Here is a 19,095-nt window from a genome sequence, read left to right on the forward strand (position 1 = left end):
CAAAAGATAGTAAACAATACTCATAAACAACTATCTATTATCTAATCATCAAATTTCAATTACATTTATTCTGTTACCAGTTTCTAAATATCTATCTAACTACTAAGACTAATATCATCCTTCAGAAAAATGTTCCAAGCATGATGAACGTTCTTAATCTTACTTAGGCCCTTTATGAGGGGATTTCTTGGATTCTCTTCAGACGATACCCTCTTCCTAATGAGGTGACGTTCTTCTACTTAATGTTTAATGAAATGGTATTATCTGTTGATATGCCTTGACCTGCCATTATCACTTAGTTCCTTCATTAATGCAACTGCCCCTTCATTATCACAGAAAATCTCCATTAGCTCCTTGATGGCTCGAACAACTCCAACATCTATGATGAAGTTCTTCAACCATATAGCCTCCTTCGATGCTTCACATGCGGCTATGTACAATAATTAACAAGTAGAATCAACCACCATCTCTTGTTTGAAACTTTTCTAGGTTACTGCTCCTCCATTAAGGGTAAACACCCAGCCAAATTGAGAACGAAAGTTGTCTTTGTCTATTTGAAAGATTGCATCACTATACCCAGTTACTCTTTAGTCATCACTGCCACCAAGCATAAGGACCCAATCCTTAGTTCTTCACAAATACTTAAGAATATTCTTGACCGCTATCCATTGAGATCTACCCAGATTTCCCTGATAACGACTAACCATGCTCAAAGAAAAAGCCACATCAGGGCGAGTACATGTCATAGTATACATGATAGATCCAACGACATAAGCATATGGAACTCTACTCATTTCTGTTATCTCTATATCGATACACCGAATCTGAGTATTACTCAATTTGGTATTGCTCTGTATTGTCAATTCTCCTTTCTTAGAATTCTCCATACTAAAACATTTTACTACCTTATCCAAGTATGTATTTTGACTAAGTCCAATTAGCCTTTTACTGCTGTCTCTCAAAATCCTTATCCCAAGAATATAGGCAGTCTCTCTTAGATCCTTCACATAGAAACACTTTCCAAGCCAAGACTTAACTACTTGCAAAGTTGGAATGTCTTTTCCTATAAGAAGTATGTCATCAACATACAATACCAGGAAGGTCACTATACTCCTACTAGCTTTGACATATACAGAAAATTCATCTTCACTTCTAAAGAAGCCTATCTCTTTATCAAAACAAAGATTCCATCTACGAGAATCTTGTTCCAATCCGTAGATTGATTTCTCAAGCCTACACACTCTATTGGGGTACTTAGCATCCACAAAACCCTCTGGCTGATTCATGTAAACATCCTCAGCCAATTTCCAATTAAGGAAAGTGGTTTTGACATCCATCTGCCAGATTTCGTAGTCATGAAACGCAACTATGGCTAGCATCACCATAGTAGATTTAATCTGAGCTACTGGAGAGAAGGTCTCATCACATTCAACCCCTGGGGTTTGAGTAAAGCCCTTCACATGTAGTCGAGTTTTGAAAGTGTGTACCTTTTAATCCATGTCAGTCTTCTTCTTGTAGATCCATTTTCACCCAACTGTCTTACGACCTGGTACATTGTCAACCAAATTCCAAACTTCGTTGCCATGCATGGTTCCTAGTTGAGAAATGTATAGCCTTTTGTCGTTATATGGAAACCATACAATACAGGCGGAATCCTAACTCCACTAGAACGTCTAAGAGGTAATCACTCGTCAATTGGTTTAACTAGAATTTCTTCCTCAGGTTGAGCGCTAGAGTTTTCAGAGGTTCCTTCATCTTTTGACTCTTGAATTTCTTCAAGATCAATGGTAGTTCCACTATCCTTCTTTCATATGAGGTCTCTCTCGCGAAAAACTCCCTTTCATGCCACAAACACCACGTTCTCATAGTTTTGTTGAACAAATATCCAAACAACTTCTTTGGATAACCGATGAAAATACATCTCTCACTTCGAGGTTCAATCTTGTTGTGAGTCTCTCGTCTAACGAAAGCTTCACAACCCTAAACCTTGATATGTGCAAACGAGGGAACTTTCCCTGTCCATATCTCGTGAGGTGTCTTTGCAACCTTCTTTGTTGGGACAAGATTAAGAATATGAGTGGAAGTCTCTAAGGCATACCTCCAGAACAAGAATGGAAGTGAAGCTCGACTTATCATGGAACGAACCATGTCCAACAAGGTTTGATTACGCCTCTCAGCCACACCATTAAGTTGTGGTGTTCTAGGATGAGTCAATTGTGAAACTATTCCACATTCCTTGAGGTAGTCGTGGAACTCGATGCTAAGATACTCACCGCCTCTATCAGATCTAAGCATCTTTATCTTCCTGCCCAAATTGATTCTCGACTTCTTGTTTAAACTCTTTGAACTTTTCAAAGGTTTCTGACTTATGCTTGATTAAGTAGATATAACCATATCTGCTACAATCATAAGTAAAAGCCACATAGAATCGATTTGCATCCATTGTGGTGGATCTGAAGGGACCAGACACATATGTGTGTATGAGATCCAACAATCTTTCACCTCTTTCATAGGACCCGGTGAAAGGGGATTTTGTCATCTTTCCTAGCAAAAAAGACTCGCATGTATCTTCTGACCTTAAGTCAAATGATTCCGACACTCCATCCTTTTGGAGTTGGTCCATGCATTTCTTGTTATCATGTCCAAGACGACAATGCCACAAGCATGCTTTGTCTATACCATTAGATGAATCAATATGAAAAACACTATTTCCTAAATTGTCTACAATCATCATAGTTTCATACTCACCATCACAAGGTAAATCTTCAAAATAAAACACGCAATTTTTGTAAGTAGAAATAGAATCATTCTTATCATCAAAAGAATATCTAAAACCCTCTTTAAATAAAACATGAAATGAAATGATGTTTCGAGTCATCTTTGGCAAGTAGCAACAATTCAATAAATCTAATCCTAACTCACTATTGAGCACTTAAGCTATAAACTCCAATCTTGGTAATAGATGAAGACCGCCTATTACCCATGATCAAGTTCATTCTTCCATGCTCCACATCCTCACTTTTCTTAGCCCCTGCAAGTCAGAAAAAATGCGAAACCCACATCCTATATCAAGGACCCAAAAATGAGAATATGATGCATTATTAGATAAAATAATGTAAATATCTGCCAAGGTTTACTTCACATTGCCATCCTTGATGTCCTGCAAGTAGTTCAGGCAGCTTCGTTTCCAATGCCCTTGTCATTGCTGTAAAAGCAAGTGGCCTCCTTTGGGTCGGTAACAGGGGAGCACCAAAACTGCACTTTCTTTTGGGTCCACTACTAGATAACCCAGCTTGGGACTTTCCCATACAGTTCAGCTTGGGACTCCCTTGACCAATGGCCACAACAGGAGTAGCAATGGGAGTGGAGGCAACACCCTTTCCCTTCATTCGCGCTTCAACTATTTGAAGGAGGTTGTGAAATTGTGATAAAGTAGTTTCATTTTCATTCAAATGATAGGTCAATATGAACTGATCATAAGAACTTGGCAGAGAGTTCAACACTATGTCGATTGCCAACTCTTCATCATAATTCACATTCAGTTTGATGAGCCTATCCACGTATCGTTGCATTCTCGAAACGTGGTTGCTTAAAAACTCAACATCCTTCATCTTGCAAGCCATGAGGAACTTTACCACTTCATACTTTTCTTGACGATCTCGGTTACGGTACTTTTCCATAAGGTCCTTGTTCATCTCGTACAGCTAGTAATCCTCATAGTGTCTCTACATTTCTGGAGTCATTGTTGCCACCATGATGCAAGCAACTTTTGTTCCATCCTTGTAGTGTTTCTTGTAGGAAGCTACTTCTTCAAGTGTGGTCTTCGTTTCATCGATCTCATCGAGTGGTTTCTCGAGGACTTACTCTTTATCCTCAAATCGAAGCGCCCTTTTGATATTGCACATCTAGTCATTGAAGTTGGTGTCGTCCAATTGCACCTTTGCATAAATGTTCAATAGAGAGAAGTTCTTGTTGTTGTTGTTGTTGTTGGAAGAGGAACCAGAAGCATCGGTAAGAGTTGACATCTAAAAGAATGGAGAAGAAAGTTTTAGTTAGATGAGAACAATCCTCAATATAACACCGAAATGAAATATCAAGGCTCGGATCCAACTAAATAATTTACAACATAGAAAAGGGATGTCGTAATCTAATTGCAAATTATATAATGGTAGGTAAGTGATGATTTACCAATTTCACCAACAAAAATGAAATTTGAATGAATTAGGTTTTGAATGAAGTTCTTAGACCTTTTGAGAATCATTGAACATTTCAATGACATGTTTAATCTCGATTATGCTCCTCTATTTGTGACTAGGATACCGAGGATCAGAAACAAGATGTAAATAACCATGCAAATTAGGTTGGTACTCTCGGTGTCATTTATCATCTCGTTTTAATGTGTCGGTTATCCATACATGCTCCATTCGTCAATGATAATTTATGAGATACCCATTGTCACTCTTTATTAGTCCATATTAGTGTGCTGGTTACACGCTCCATTAACGACCAATAAAGTACAATGTGCAATTTCATGGATTAGCATAAAATTTCACATTTTTCTTAAAGTAACTAAGATTGGGGATTTTATAAAAATGTATTTAGTTACTTTATAGATCATTATACTTATTAATGAGGATTATGTATTCTATCAAACCCGTTCGGCTAACGACCCTCCACCAATCAAGGAAACGGTGGGTAAGGGTGGATACCCAATGACAATCATTTTATAGGCCGCTTCCTTAAATTACCCTTATAGACCGTCTTCTTGAATAAGACGTACTAGCGGTTCGACTGACTTGTCTTATATACATAGTAATATTAGACTTTAATGTTACTTATAATATAAGGGTGTATTTTCAAAACTTGTCAAAAATACTAGGTTATATTTTAAATTTTCAAAATTAATATTCAATTAATTAAATTAAAAAAATAAAACCAACAATAGATTCAAGATAAGGATATCAAATTACATTTTAACACTACAAGAAAAATACTCTTTAATGACATGCATTGTGTGTCATAAAAGGGTATATATGACACGCAAATGCGTGTCAACGAAGGCCTTGTCATAAAGGAAGGTGAAACGCATTTGCATGTCGTAACCTTATGACGCACATTTACGACACACAATGCGTCTTAAGGAAGGCCCTATCATAGAAAGATGACACACATTCGCGGGTCGTAACCTTACAATGGACATTTACGACTTGCATTGCGTATCATTAATGCCCCTATCATAAAGAAAGATAACACACATTTTTTCGTGTCATAAAGTTTAAATGTTCTAAAATTTATATATTTTGATAGTTTACTAATTTTCAAATTAAATATCACATTAAAGGTCTCATAATAAAAAATAAAATACCATAAAATAAAATGCCATTTGTGGTAGATGATGCAAGAGAGAGTGGTGAGCCGAGGTCACCGATAGGTGAGGTAAGTCGAGGTAGAAACACTTGAAGAAAACACTCTTGTTAATTCTTGAAAAAAAACCTAGATAATGGTCCATGCAGTTTTGTGATAGGATAAATAGTTCGAACGCACCCTCATTTTAATAATTATGAAGCGACATGCTTATACGACACGCATTTTAGGATGGGTGCCGTCCATATTTTTAATTTTTTTGTTCTGAAAATAGTTTTAGGACATGCAAAAATGTGTGCCCTTAATCCTTTAAAATTTGGAATGTATGATATTATTCTTAGGTGACACACTTTTGCGTATCATAAATCACTATGTGTCATTGTCTGCGTGTCATTAAAGGCCTGTATTCCAGTAGTTTAAAATATTCAGTTTTTTCTAATTATAACAATATTAAGGTAATTATCCTAATCAATCCATGAGATAATTGAAAAAATCGAGTTTTAAGATCTGACAGCACAACACACCGTGGTGAGTAATCACCACGCCGTGTTGGGCCAATTTCAAAGACCAATATGTTGTGTTGGTAGAACTCCACGACGTGTTTGATGAAGAGAATAACGATTATGTTTTCTCCTCCTTGTTCAAATTCACATTAATATCAATTCAATAGAAAACTAAACCTACGCTCTGATACGACTGATGAGTTTTGAGTATAACAAACAATCGTATATGTACATGCAACCCTAACTTTGATCTATGTTTTCTCTAATTGAACATACCATGTGAACAACAATGTAGATACTCTAGTACATTAGTATATAATAAAAATTACACAATTAGGGGTACAAAACTTACCTTTGATTTTTATATAGCAATAATAATCAAAATGCTTAATGTTGTTGAGACTTTGAGAACAAGCGTCACAATTGTTACGCCTCTAATGGCTTACACCCAACAATAGCATTTGAATAAAATTATGGAGAAGGGGAGGGGAGGCATTTTTCGGATGGAGTTCTCTAGGAAGAAGTGGCCGAAAATATTAGGGTTGCAGCCCTGTTTAAAGTGCAGATAGGAAACCCTAGATAAGCCCAAGTCCAAGATAATCTTAAACCGTGTAATTATCCACTTTCCTGATTACCGATTACATACTATTCTAGGATCCTTAAGTCTCTAGGAAAACCGTCCATAACCTATGGAGGGTTCTAGATTACCTCATGCTCAGCTATTGAACAATTACAATTCAGTTCCGACACTTTTAATTAATTCTTTTAATCCCAAAATTAAATCTAATTAATTTCCGATTAAATATTGATTAATATTTCTAATTAATATATTATTCTCATAATATATTAATAAATTACTTATTTCAATTTATTAATCAAATTAATAAATCCACCTCTTTCTCCAAAATCATCCTTCCGAGTTGCTAGTCTTAAGGGCAACTCAAAATGATTGTGCTATTATCAATTTAAGTATATACCAATTATAGTTATGGGCTTAGACATTTAATCCAACATAACATGGCTGAATTATAGCATTAAAATCGGCAACTAACTTTTTTTTTAATTTCATCGATGATTTATTGTTGATAGGATTTTTTTTAATTTGAGTAGGTTATTTCATTTGATATTGTTCCATTTCAATTTTTCCTGCTACATATTGGATTTATGATGCCCTGTGTTATGATTAACTAGAAATGATATATGATTTTTGTATATTTTATGCTTATAAAAATCATATTGAATAGGTGGTTGTGTTTGAATGGACATTGAAAGAAAGAAGAAGAGAAGGAAACTTTATTATTCACAACGATTATCAGGCTCATGCTCTGTGAGTGTTCTAGTTGCCGCATACTTTTTCAAATACATGTATAAGGAACCTCGTATGACATCAACTTAAACAGGAATGTCTTGGATGAATGAAATTTTAAATGGTCATCCTATTCGATGTGTTAATGCATTTAAAATAAACCCAAATGTGTTCCTACAACTAGCTAAAGAACTAGAATTACAATATGGATTGGAGTCAAGTGATAAAATGTTGGTTGTTGAAAAGTTGGGGATCTTTTTATACACTCTTGCATTAGGTGTGTCTAACAGAGATGTTGGGGAGAGATGTCAACGATCTGGAGATACGATTAGAAGAGCATTTCATGAAGTTCTGGAGGCAAAAGATTGAAAGGTTTGACATGTGATATTATACAACCAAAATATCAAACCTTTCAATTTATACCTTCACAAATCAAGAATGATAAAAGATATATGCCCTATTTTAAGGTATTATATTTAGATATTTCGTTAATTTTTTAATTCAATACTACAATATTATTACTAATTTTGAAATTGTATTTAGGATTACATTGGGTGTATTGATGGTACAAACATAGTGGCATGCATCCGTACAACTCCACAATTCCATTACAATGGTAGAAAATGGATACCCACAATTCCATTACAATGGTAGAAAATGGATACCCACGTTTCATGTAATGACAACTTGTGATTTTAATATATGTTTTACCTTTCCATCTATTGGGTGGGAAGAATCTGAACATAACACGCATGTGTTCCTTCATGCTATTAACACGTCATCAATGTACTTCCCCAAACCACCTAAAGGTAAATTAATTTCATCATCTTTATTATTTTACTATTATTGATGTTACAATTTCTTATTTTCACCATTTTAATAGGTAAATATTATTTGGTTAATAAAGGTTATCCAGATAGAAATGGATATGTGGTTCCATATTCCAAGACAAGATACCATCAATCTCAAATTCAAATTGAGCATCCAACTAATATGCAAGAAGCTTTCAATCGTTCACATTCATCATTGCGAAGTTGAATTGAAAGATCATTCGGAATCTTGAAGAGTAGATGGAAGATACCTAATGGAATGCCTAAATTTTTTGTGCAAACCCAGATTGAGATTGTTATGACCACATTTACTTTGCATAACTAAATTCGTCGTAGCTTCGAGGAATATATGTTTTTTAATTTTGTTGCAGAACATCTTGATTGTTTAGCAATTAATGAACTTCGTGATGTTCATGGTAGTGACTCAAGTAATGAAGGCTTTTACGAATGATCTAATAATATGAAGTGTGTCTGTAATGATATTGTTATTTTAATATGGAATGTTCGACGTCGATGATTTTATTACTATATTTTTATGTTGTCGTATGACTTTACATTTTGTAATAGTACGCAGTTATCAAACATTTTCGAGTTTTAAAAATGAACAATCTAGACAATCATATTTTCATTATTATGTTTCTATCTTACATTTTACAATGTCGTTTTATGTAATCTTACATGTTTTAAAAGCTTCTGGTTACTTTTTAACGGCAGACTTAAAATATATTATTATTATTATTATTGTTTTGATTATGTAACCTAGAACTAACTAAAAATTAGTCAACTTTAGTACGATACATATATATATATATATATATATATATATATATATATATATATATATATATATATATATATATATATATATATATATATTAAAAACCTTTGGGTTTTAGAACATTGTGAGGTTTGGAGGCATGACTGGTACTGTTTTGTCGTCGGTTCTGGAATTTTAACCTTTCAACCGGATTGTTTGATCGTCGTCACCTGTTATCTACGGGTTGGAACTAATTACCGTGAACCGAGTGATTATAGTTTATTTTTAGTAACAATTTTTTCTCACTGTAGTGGAATTACTATGCAAACGCAACCTTCTCTAGATCTGACCCTAACTATTACTCTAGATTAGTAGATTTAATGTATTTTGCATCGCAACAACTATGATCATTGAGCAATAGCTAACAGGAAATCCAAGTAACAAAGCTCAATAACGGACCTTTTACCACCACATGTACATATAGCTAAGGTACCATATTGTTGCTGTGTCGGTGCCATACAATGCGTTTCCAGGCTACTACAAGAAATGGTTCATGGATCTCCTGGCACATAGTATCCTCTTATTCTACCGAGATCCCAACACAGTTGTTCATTGTTTGTGTGGTCTCATCAAGAAATAAATAATCATTGATTAAGTCATCTTGTGCAATTTGTTGATAACTTATTCCTAAATGTGGCTTTTCTTTCCACTAGAACACAATAACTTCCATTAAAGTCGACGTCCATCATAATGGATGTTATAAAGTGGTTGGAGTTGATTTTAAACATTTGATGTTTGCATTGACGACCTACACTTCATTGGTTGTACAGCAACACTTGCGCCTCAAGGGCTAGCCTTCAAGATCTTTCCCTCAACTGCACGTAGGCATTCAACACAACTACCATAAGTCAGCTGGTCACATGCCTCAACTGCATGCCTTCAACACTTGTATTCTTGTCTTTGCACTGCAAGGGGTGCTGTTTGTAGAACCATCCAGTCACGATTATAGTCTAGTTTTGCAAATTTGTATCAACTTTTAATTTTACATCAACACTCCCTTCTTTATAAGATTGAATAAAACATTGCTTCATTATGAACTCAATGAATGGTTTGTAAATTCTTTTATAATTCTACAAAGCTTATATACACCTTTTTTGGAGTTGAATTACAAACAACTTATATGGGAAAAGAGGTGCATGCGTTAGTCATTGGTCATGACTCATGCCAATAGCCTATGGATGTGGTTGACTACATGATAATGTTGATAAGCTATTTATATAAACCCTCAATCCGTAAAAGAACTACACAAACTTTAGAGTTATCCTGGCGGAGGACTCCATACTGATCACTTTCACTACTAGAAAACTAAGGCAACAGCTACGGCACAATCTGTAGCTATTCAGTAGGTATAGAGCGATACCTACGGATTTTCTACGGAAAATGCCTTGTAGCATAAATGCCCGTGGTAAATTTTTACCTACGGAATTGCTACGGACTAGCTACAGAATAGCTACGGATTTTTCCGTAGGTATAATACCTACGGAATAGCTACGGACAGTGATTGCTACGGAATACCTACGGATTGCCGACAGGTGAATGTTCTTACGGAATAGCTACGGAATCACATGGCTACGGATTTCCTATGGATTACCCACGCAAGTATTTTCCTACGTAATAGCTACGAAACTGTTTAGCTACGGATTTCCTACGAATTAGCGACGGAACGCAAGTTTGACTAAAATTGACTTTCTTCCTACAGAATACCTACAGACCAATTTAGCGACGGATTTCCGTGGCTAGTCCGTACCTAATTTCATTTTATCAAAAAAAAAATTTTAAATTTTCCATTTTTTGTAAAATACCATATCAAATCAATTTGTCCAAAATACACCAAAAAATGTCCCTAATACCAACTTTGACACATTCAATTCCATTGTCTTAAATACCATACAAATGTCTCAAATACCATACAAATTAAGTATAACAAAACAAGCAAACAATACAAGTGTTTACAAATTCAATTGTTCCAAAATACTTATCAATTGTCCTCAAATAGATTATCGGGGGGAGCATGGGGTTGATTTCAAGACATATTCATCATCCTCATAACCATTTCCATTTGTTCTTTCATTTGTTATTGTTGTTCCATGGTAGAAACTTGTGCATGCAACCTATCAACCTAAAAAAATGGTAACACAATTCAATACTTAAACAATAATAGCAATGTCAACCAAAATTTTCAACATTTTAAACAAATTTAACAAATTAACCGAATATTTCAACAAAATTAACATTTTTAAAAATTGACATTCTCAACACTATTTATATAACATTTATATCACAATTAACAAATCTAACAAACTAACCTAACATTTTACCAAATTCAAGCAAAGGCAAACCATATGTAGAGGCAAGGGCAAAAAAGTCCAAAGGCAAAAAAAAACATGAACAAAAATAAGCAGCAAACCAAAGGGCAAAATAGTGCAATCTACATATGATTTTACAAAGAATAAAGTACATTCATCATATAGCATATTCATCAAAAGTATACCAAAAAACATGAAACAGTAACAAATTGAAGATGCAAAATGGCATCATGAAGAAGAAAAAAAGAGAGGAAGAAAGTCATCTGCCAACTTTGATCATCTGTTTGTTCTAATTTCATATAACTTAAGTGAATTATTTTTCAGCATAACATATATATTTCTCATTAATAAAAAACTTAATTTCACTTTGGTACAGGGGAGTCACTTGGGTTAACTACATACTTATACTTGAAAAAAAGAAGTTGATCAGATAGCATGTGATCTTTACATTATGGTACAGGGATTTGATGTTGATTCTTTAGTTTTTTTCCCTTATTAATTATTAATAAGGGCTTCATGCACACACATAACTCTTTGGCAAATCAGATTTAAGTTTTTTACAAACAACCATAATTGGTTCCTTAATAACAACAGGTTATGTAATCATTTGACTCATCATAATTAACTGTTCTACACAAATACACACATACTTACTCAAATACCACTTAAAACAAAGTTCAATACCTAAATGCCAACGATCCTAAGCAATACGGACAACAACAGATAATTATGTTTGAATAAACTCGTAGATTAAATTCGTAAATATGTGGCTGAATGATTGATACAAATTAACATATCGGAAAGACTAGGAACATACCTCTGCATTCAACGATGAAATCAAAAATCAAGACGTGTGTGACAGGGACGAATCTTGGAGGACGATGATGGTACCGGCAGCAACTACAACGATTAGGGTGGGTGGTCCACCAGCGACATCTGCGGCAAATGCTCTATCCACTGGAGGCGGCGGCGACGGCGACTGTTTATCGGAGATGCGTATGTTCGTCACAGAATGTAGGAACAAAGGGAAAAAGGAGCTGCGATCGTTGGTGGGTGTTGCGAAGATCTACAAGCGGCGACTGGTCTTGCTAGGACGACCGATGATTTCTCAATCGTCGGGAAGGATCATCGTGGAGGAGTTCAAATCGGGGGAGGTTTGTAGCTTTGTTGGAGAAGAAATCAAGAAGCAAATCGATAGCCGGAACATCCGATTGATGGGAGAGATCATCGTCTTCACCAGATCGATGAAGAACTGGACGATCGGAGGGAAATCTGTGAAAGTGAAAGAGGGAAAAGGAATGAAGAAAGGAGATAGAAGGAAGCGGGATTAAAAATTTCCATCTGCCCGCTAAAATGGAGGCGGACATTTTTTATGTGAAACCTGAAACCCTAAATTAACTACAAATGGCCAAAAAATGAAAAAACGAGGGGTACAATAAGAATCGAACTCGGGGCAAACATGGGAATAAACAACAACACTACCAACTGGCTGGGAATGCCACATCCACACCATTCTTGTCTACTATTAATTTTGACCATTTCCACTTCTTTTTTGTTATATTATACTTATTATTAATATAATTATAATAATTCTTCTTCTTATTATTATTATTATTAAAATGTTTATTGTTGTTGTTGTTGTTGTTATTATTATTATTATTATTATTATTATTATTATTATTATTATTATTCGTTAGTTTTACCATAATCACTCTCAAGCCCATATGTAAAATTCGGTGAGGTTTTGGGGCGCTACCCCTCGACCCCGCCCGCTGACCTGGCAGCAGGACCCCACCACCACCACCATCATCATCATCTTAGAATGATATTTATAGCTATATGATGATGATGATGATGATGGTGATCGTGATGTTGATGATGGTGATGGTGATGATGCTGCTGTTGATGATGATGATGATGATGGTGATGGTGATGGTGATGGTGATGGTGGTGGTAGTGATAATGATGATGGTGTGATGTTGATGTTTGTGATGGTGGTGATGATGATGGTGATGGTGATGGTGGTGCTGGTGGTGTGATGGTGGTGGTGGTGATGGTGGTGATGGTGATGGTGGTGATGATGATGGTGGTGTGATGGTGATGGTGATGGTGATGATAATGATGATGATGGTGATGGTGATGGTGATGACGATGATGGTGGTGTGATGATGGTGGTGGTGATAGCGATGGTGATGGTGATGGTGGTGTGATGATGGTGGTGGTGATGGTGATGGTGATGGAGATGTTGATGTTGATATTGATGTTGATGGTGATGGTGATGGTGATGGTGATGGTGATGGTGGTGGTGGTGGTGGTGATGGTGGCGGCGGTGGTGGTGGTGGTGGTGATGATGGTGATGGTGATGGTGATGGTGATGGTGATGGTAGAGGTGATGGTGATGGTGGTGGTAATGGTGGTGGTGGTTATGATGATGATGATGATGATGATGATGATGATGATGGTGATGGTGATGGTGATGGTGATGATGGTGATGGTGATGGTGATAACGATGATAGTGATGGTGATGATGGTGATGATGATGATGATGATGATGGTGGAGGTGGTGATGGTGGTGATGATGGTGATGATGATGATGTTGATGTTGGTGATGATGATGATGTATATGAGTCTGTGAGATGTATGTGAACGTATTCATAAGCATTATAGTGTTAAACCACTAAACGAGCAATAGATATCGTATGTATACACGCCTTTATAAATGATATTAATAGCTATAAATTTGTGGAAATATAGATAATCATGTATAATAGAGGTGTGAAAAAAATGGAGCGAAAAAAACGACGTTTGGTGCCCGAAAAATCAAAAATAAGAAAAATCCGTAGCAAATCCGTAGCTAATTAGCTACAGAATTCTAACGAAAAGCATATTCCGTAGCTAATCCGTAGGTAATTACCTACGGATTAGCTACGTAATATGCTTTCTGTTAGAATTCCGTAGTTATTCTGTAGCTAATTAGCTACGGATTTGCTACGAATTTTTCTTATTTTTGATTTTTCGGGCACCAAACGTCGTTTTTTTCGCTCCATTTTTTTCACACCTCTATTATACATGATTATCTATATTTTCACAAATTTATAGCTATTAATATCGTTTATAAAGCCGTGTGCACATACGGGAATCATTGCTCGTTTAGTGGTTTAACACTATAATGCTTATGAATACATTCACATACATCTCACAAACACGTATACATACACATATACACGTACACATATACCACAACTCATTCATGTATATATATATATATATATATATATATATATATATATATATATATATATATATACAAACATAATCCATCAGAAGTTGGTGAAAAGTATAGACATTACAATGTTAAACTGTGAAATGAGTACTTGATCCCGAAAGGGCACACGACTTTATGAACGATATTAATAGCTATAGGTTGGTGAAAATATAGATAATCATCTATAGTAGAGGTGTGAAAAAACGAAGCGAAAAAAACGATGTTTGGTGCCCGAAAAATCAAAAATAAGAAAAATCTGTAGCTAATCCGTAGCTACTTAGCTACGGATTAGCTACGGAATTCTAACGGAAAGCATACTCCATAGCTAATCCGTAGGTAAATAGTTTCTGTAGGTATCCCGTAGTGATTCCGTAGCTGGTTAGCTACAGAATAGCTACGGATTAGCATATGTAGCTATTCCGTAGCTAATTAGCTACGGAATAGCTACGGACTGACGTCCGTAGCTATTCCGTTACTAAATTAGGGTATCCCATTCTGTAGCTAATCCATAGCAATTCCGTAGCTAACTAGCTACGGAAATTTTCCGTAGCTATTTTCCGTAGGAAAACCCCATGTTTTCTAGTAGTGTTTGTTGTTCTTGTTAATATTGTTATATATATAACATGAATGACTATAGAGCCATTATTTGAAATCATGAAGAGATCTTATGAATATTCACTATTTTTTCTTGTTTCGTAAACCTATTTATATGCTGCATTTGATACCATTATACTGTAAGATGGATCTAATTTCCTCGAAGTCAAGAGTTATAGAAGTCATACCACAGAGACACTGTGTGAGTAAGTGAATGCTTTCCACTTTAATTTTAGGACACGAAGATGACTCCATATAGAGATGGCATATTTTAATATATTATTGGTTTGCATAAAATCCAGTTATTTTAATTTCCTCAAGAGTTTATCTTCTTTTTGTTTCTCTTGTGCTTGTTTGGATAATTAAGACAGACTTATGACAATAAACATGGAAACATTTGGGCCTGTGCATCTTAATAATTGGATGATTGGGATACTATATTGCGTCCCCTCTTATTGCAAATGATACCTATGGCACTTGTCCGATATATTTTGTTCCCATCCTCAAGTGGGAGAGAGAGAGAGAGAGAGAGAGAGAGAGAGAGAGAGAGAGAGAGAGAGAGAGAGAGAGAGAGAGAGAGAGAGAGAGAGAGAGAGAGAGAGAGAGAGAGAGAGAGAGAGAGAGAGCCAAGTGTTACCATCAACACACATAATCCGAAAGCTAGTGTTCCAAAGAGCATATATGTCTGTGACCCTTGATGGAATCCAACGGTTGTCTGTCTTTAGACACATTAAATCCAAATACATCCATATGAGGACAAGGGAAATATATAGCATTTGTTTGTTTTAGGAACAATTGATGGATTTTCATGTTTTTTTTTCTGATGAAGGCAGGAAGGAGCTGCCATGTAGAACATGGTTGTCTGGTGACTGTAAACGCCAACTTGTCTAATATATTTTTTCGTTAGTGAGGTATGATAACAATGTAAAGATATATACATGTATAGCCACTTATAAGAATCGTGTCGTACCAATGTAAGATACACTAACTATATCCTCCTCAAAGCCGGAGGCTCGTTGAGGATTGTCACAAGGATAGACAGGGATGTCACGGGGTACGGGACGCCGACTCTCCGACTCTAATACCATGTAAGTATATATGAAACCTAAGATTGTCTCTCTAAAAGAGCTCTATGTGGAGAGAAAAACTCCAACATATTTATAACCACTTATAAGACTGTGTTGTATCGATATAAGATACATGCACTATCAAAAGATGGAGATAGCTCATGAAAAATATAAAGATAATAAATATTCAATCCTTTCACTTATGTATAAATCATTTATATATTTCTAGTTTTCCACACATGATTTTCATTGGCAATATAGTAAAGCTTCATATAGAGGACACTCCTCTCACATCAATACGGTAAAATTTTAGAATTCTATCATAATGAACAAAACGTTGAATAAAGCTGAAGGGTATGGTGTTATTTCTACTAATGGTAAAGGGTGTCACGTAGGAGCCACATAAGCTTTTACCATTTTTGTCATGTTTTACCTATAAGTGGGATGTAATGATATTTTTGTCTACCAACTCCTTTTTTCTAATTCATGCTTGAAGAGTCGTATGATGTGCATTATGGAAAATACACATGAATTTGCTGTGTAAAAGTCACACATGTCATGATGTCAACATTTATGCATTGGCTTGTTGCATCATGAGCTAATTCAAAAATAAATTGCAGCAAGAAGTGGTATAGGTTTGGTAAATTGTCCAAAAATAAATTGCAGTAAGAAGAAGTGGTATAGGTTTGGTAAATTGTTTTAATGATCGTTGAATTGAACGGTGAGTTCTCACCGTTGAAAATTGCTTCCGGCAAAAGTTAGGATAATGGTGCGGTGTTTACTGCCAGTGAACATTCCATGTCTTCATACCGATGGTAAGACTATCACGACACCCCACAACCTTAAGTAAATGAAACTACTCTCAGTTTAGTCATTAATATTACATTTTGCCCATGAAGCTACTATAATTTTCGAATTTGTGCACTTTTAATTTTGATGGGTGGTGTTGTATATCAAGTTGTACAAAGAAACAAACTGCATCATATAATGGGGTTTCCAACATCTACGGTGCAATTTGCAGTTTTTATTTTTTGTATACGGCAATATATAGTGCGTTGTAAGTTTTAAAGTTACAAAACCACAATTTAATATATATATATATATATATATATATATATATATATATATATATATATATATATATATATATATATATATATATATATATATATATATGTATAGAAAGAGATATTCAAATATTTCTAATAACTATTGTGTTTTTTAATTCATTAATCACAAATTAACAAACAATTAAATATTTTATTAAATAAGTATGGGTAATTTGGACCTTTTATACTTTAAATTAATGTGATCATTTAATTAATTTTCTGCAATTAAAGAGAGTAAAAATGTTTCACCTGGTCTCTCTTATATAATCAGACGATGCATCTTCTTCTTCTACACATGACACCTCATTGACTCCGTAGTTAGTCATGTTTCTCCGATCATAGCACACCCCTTCATGTCGGCCATCCCTAAGCCACCAAAATTTATCATGCTTATTTTTTTACTCTTTTGTTGCTCATATTTTAGCAATCTTTAATCACAACCGATTAATTGTTTGATTGAAGATTCAAATTTACTCAATTTAGCATTTTTTTTATAAAATAATCAATTGATGTTTTGCTTTTTGTGTTCGGTTCGAACACAATTGCAAGCTTTTATTGGATTTCTTATTTTGTGTATAGGTTGGAATTACTCTTCATAATCACCAAGTGTATTTTGTGATTTTCTTTTTCTTTCTTGTTGCATTCCCATTGGATTTCACAGGAGCTTTAACAAGCCATTCGTACCATTGTAACAAAGTTGGACTATTGGATTTTTTACTGTTACATCAGTTAATATTTTTGATGCAAACTTTGTAGCAATTACTTTTTATAAATCTAAAATTACATGCTGAAAATTTGTTCGAAAATTACATGATCTGAATGACAATTTGATTTTATCAGGCCAGTTTCCAAGGTTCGATTTCATTGATTTTTTTTTCAAGAATGGTTTTTTATTCTAAAAAATAAATCATGTTTGAAAGCATTATTTTTCTATCAACATTCTTTTAATTTGTAACAGAAAATTATTCTTGAGAATGATAAGGTTTCTCTATAAACTCACAAAACTTTCACAAATTCTTGAAAGAATCGTTTTTTGTTTCTTGAAATCGAAAATCAGGATGATTCTGAATCGGTTTTCATTCTTGAAATAAAAGATCAAAAAATATCATATATTCTTGCAATAATCATTTTTAATTTTAGTATCTGGAGGAGTCTAGTTACAAAAAATTTCGAAATCGATTGGAGATATTCTTGGAACATTTTTCTCATTCTCGTATTTTTTATTTTGGTTATTGATTCTCTCATTCTCGATACGATCTCATCTTTGCAAGGTATAAATTGAAACCAACCTCTCTTGTATCTTTGTTCTCACTTAGACACTCATCAATTTTTGTTAGTTTATGTTGGTGTAAATGTTAAAAGAATTATCCTTCTTTTTTTGTACAAAGGTTTGTTCTCTTAGTTTAGAACATGGATATACAACAAATTTTTTACAAAAATATCAGATGGAGTTGTGTTTGAAAGTTGGTCTTATACTTGAGTTGAAGTATTCTGTTAGTAGTAAAGTAGACACTATTACGTTAGAATAATATGTGTAGTTAAGCAAGAAACAAAAATGAAATATTCTTTTAGAATTGAAGTTAATAAGTGTAGTTATGTTATTTTTGTGATTTTATTTTGTAAAAAATGATGTTATAAATTCTATAAGAATATAAGTTAAAATTTGCCGGTTAAAGCATAGTTTGAATGAACATTATATTTTACACTCTTTATGGCGAACGATAGTATATTGTAGCAGAATATATTTTTTGTATAAACAATCTAAAGCATAGAATGTATGCATACTTCCCGTCAGGATGTCTTTAAGGATGTTTGTTAACAACAAGTATATTTGCTTAAATAGTGATACTAATGAGTAATGCATGTTATTCTTTTAGAATTACTTGAAGAAGAAATCAAATATTTATCATACAAGAAAAAGACTTGGAATCGAG

At 34.5% G+C, this 19,095-nt stretch overlaps 1 protein-coding gene across 1 annotated transcript; it reads right to left on the reverse strand.

The window, feature by feature from the left end:
* Positions 1-260: 260 nt before the first annotated feature.
* LOC111882400 (uncharacterized) lies at positions 261-3,695 on the reverse strand. The gene is made up of 2 exons (XM_023878770.1): positions 3,311-3,695; positions 261-430 (listed from the first exon to the last, which is right to left on the reverse strand). The coding sequence occupies exons 1-2, from the start codon at positions 3,693-3,695 to the stop codon at positions 261-263; spliced, it is 555 nt and encodes a 184-aa protein (XP_023734538.1).
* Between the last annotated feature and the right edge of the window lie 15,400 nt (positions 3,696-19,095).

The sequence above is a fragment of the Lactuca sativa genome, chromosome 8 (genome assembly GCF_002870075.4).
Source record: "Lactuca sativa cultivar Salinas chromosome 8, Lsat_Salinas_v11, whole genome shotgun sequence".
NCBI lineage: Eukaryota > Viridiplantae > Streptophyta > Magnoliopsida > Asterales > Asteraceae > Lactuca > Lactuca sativa.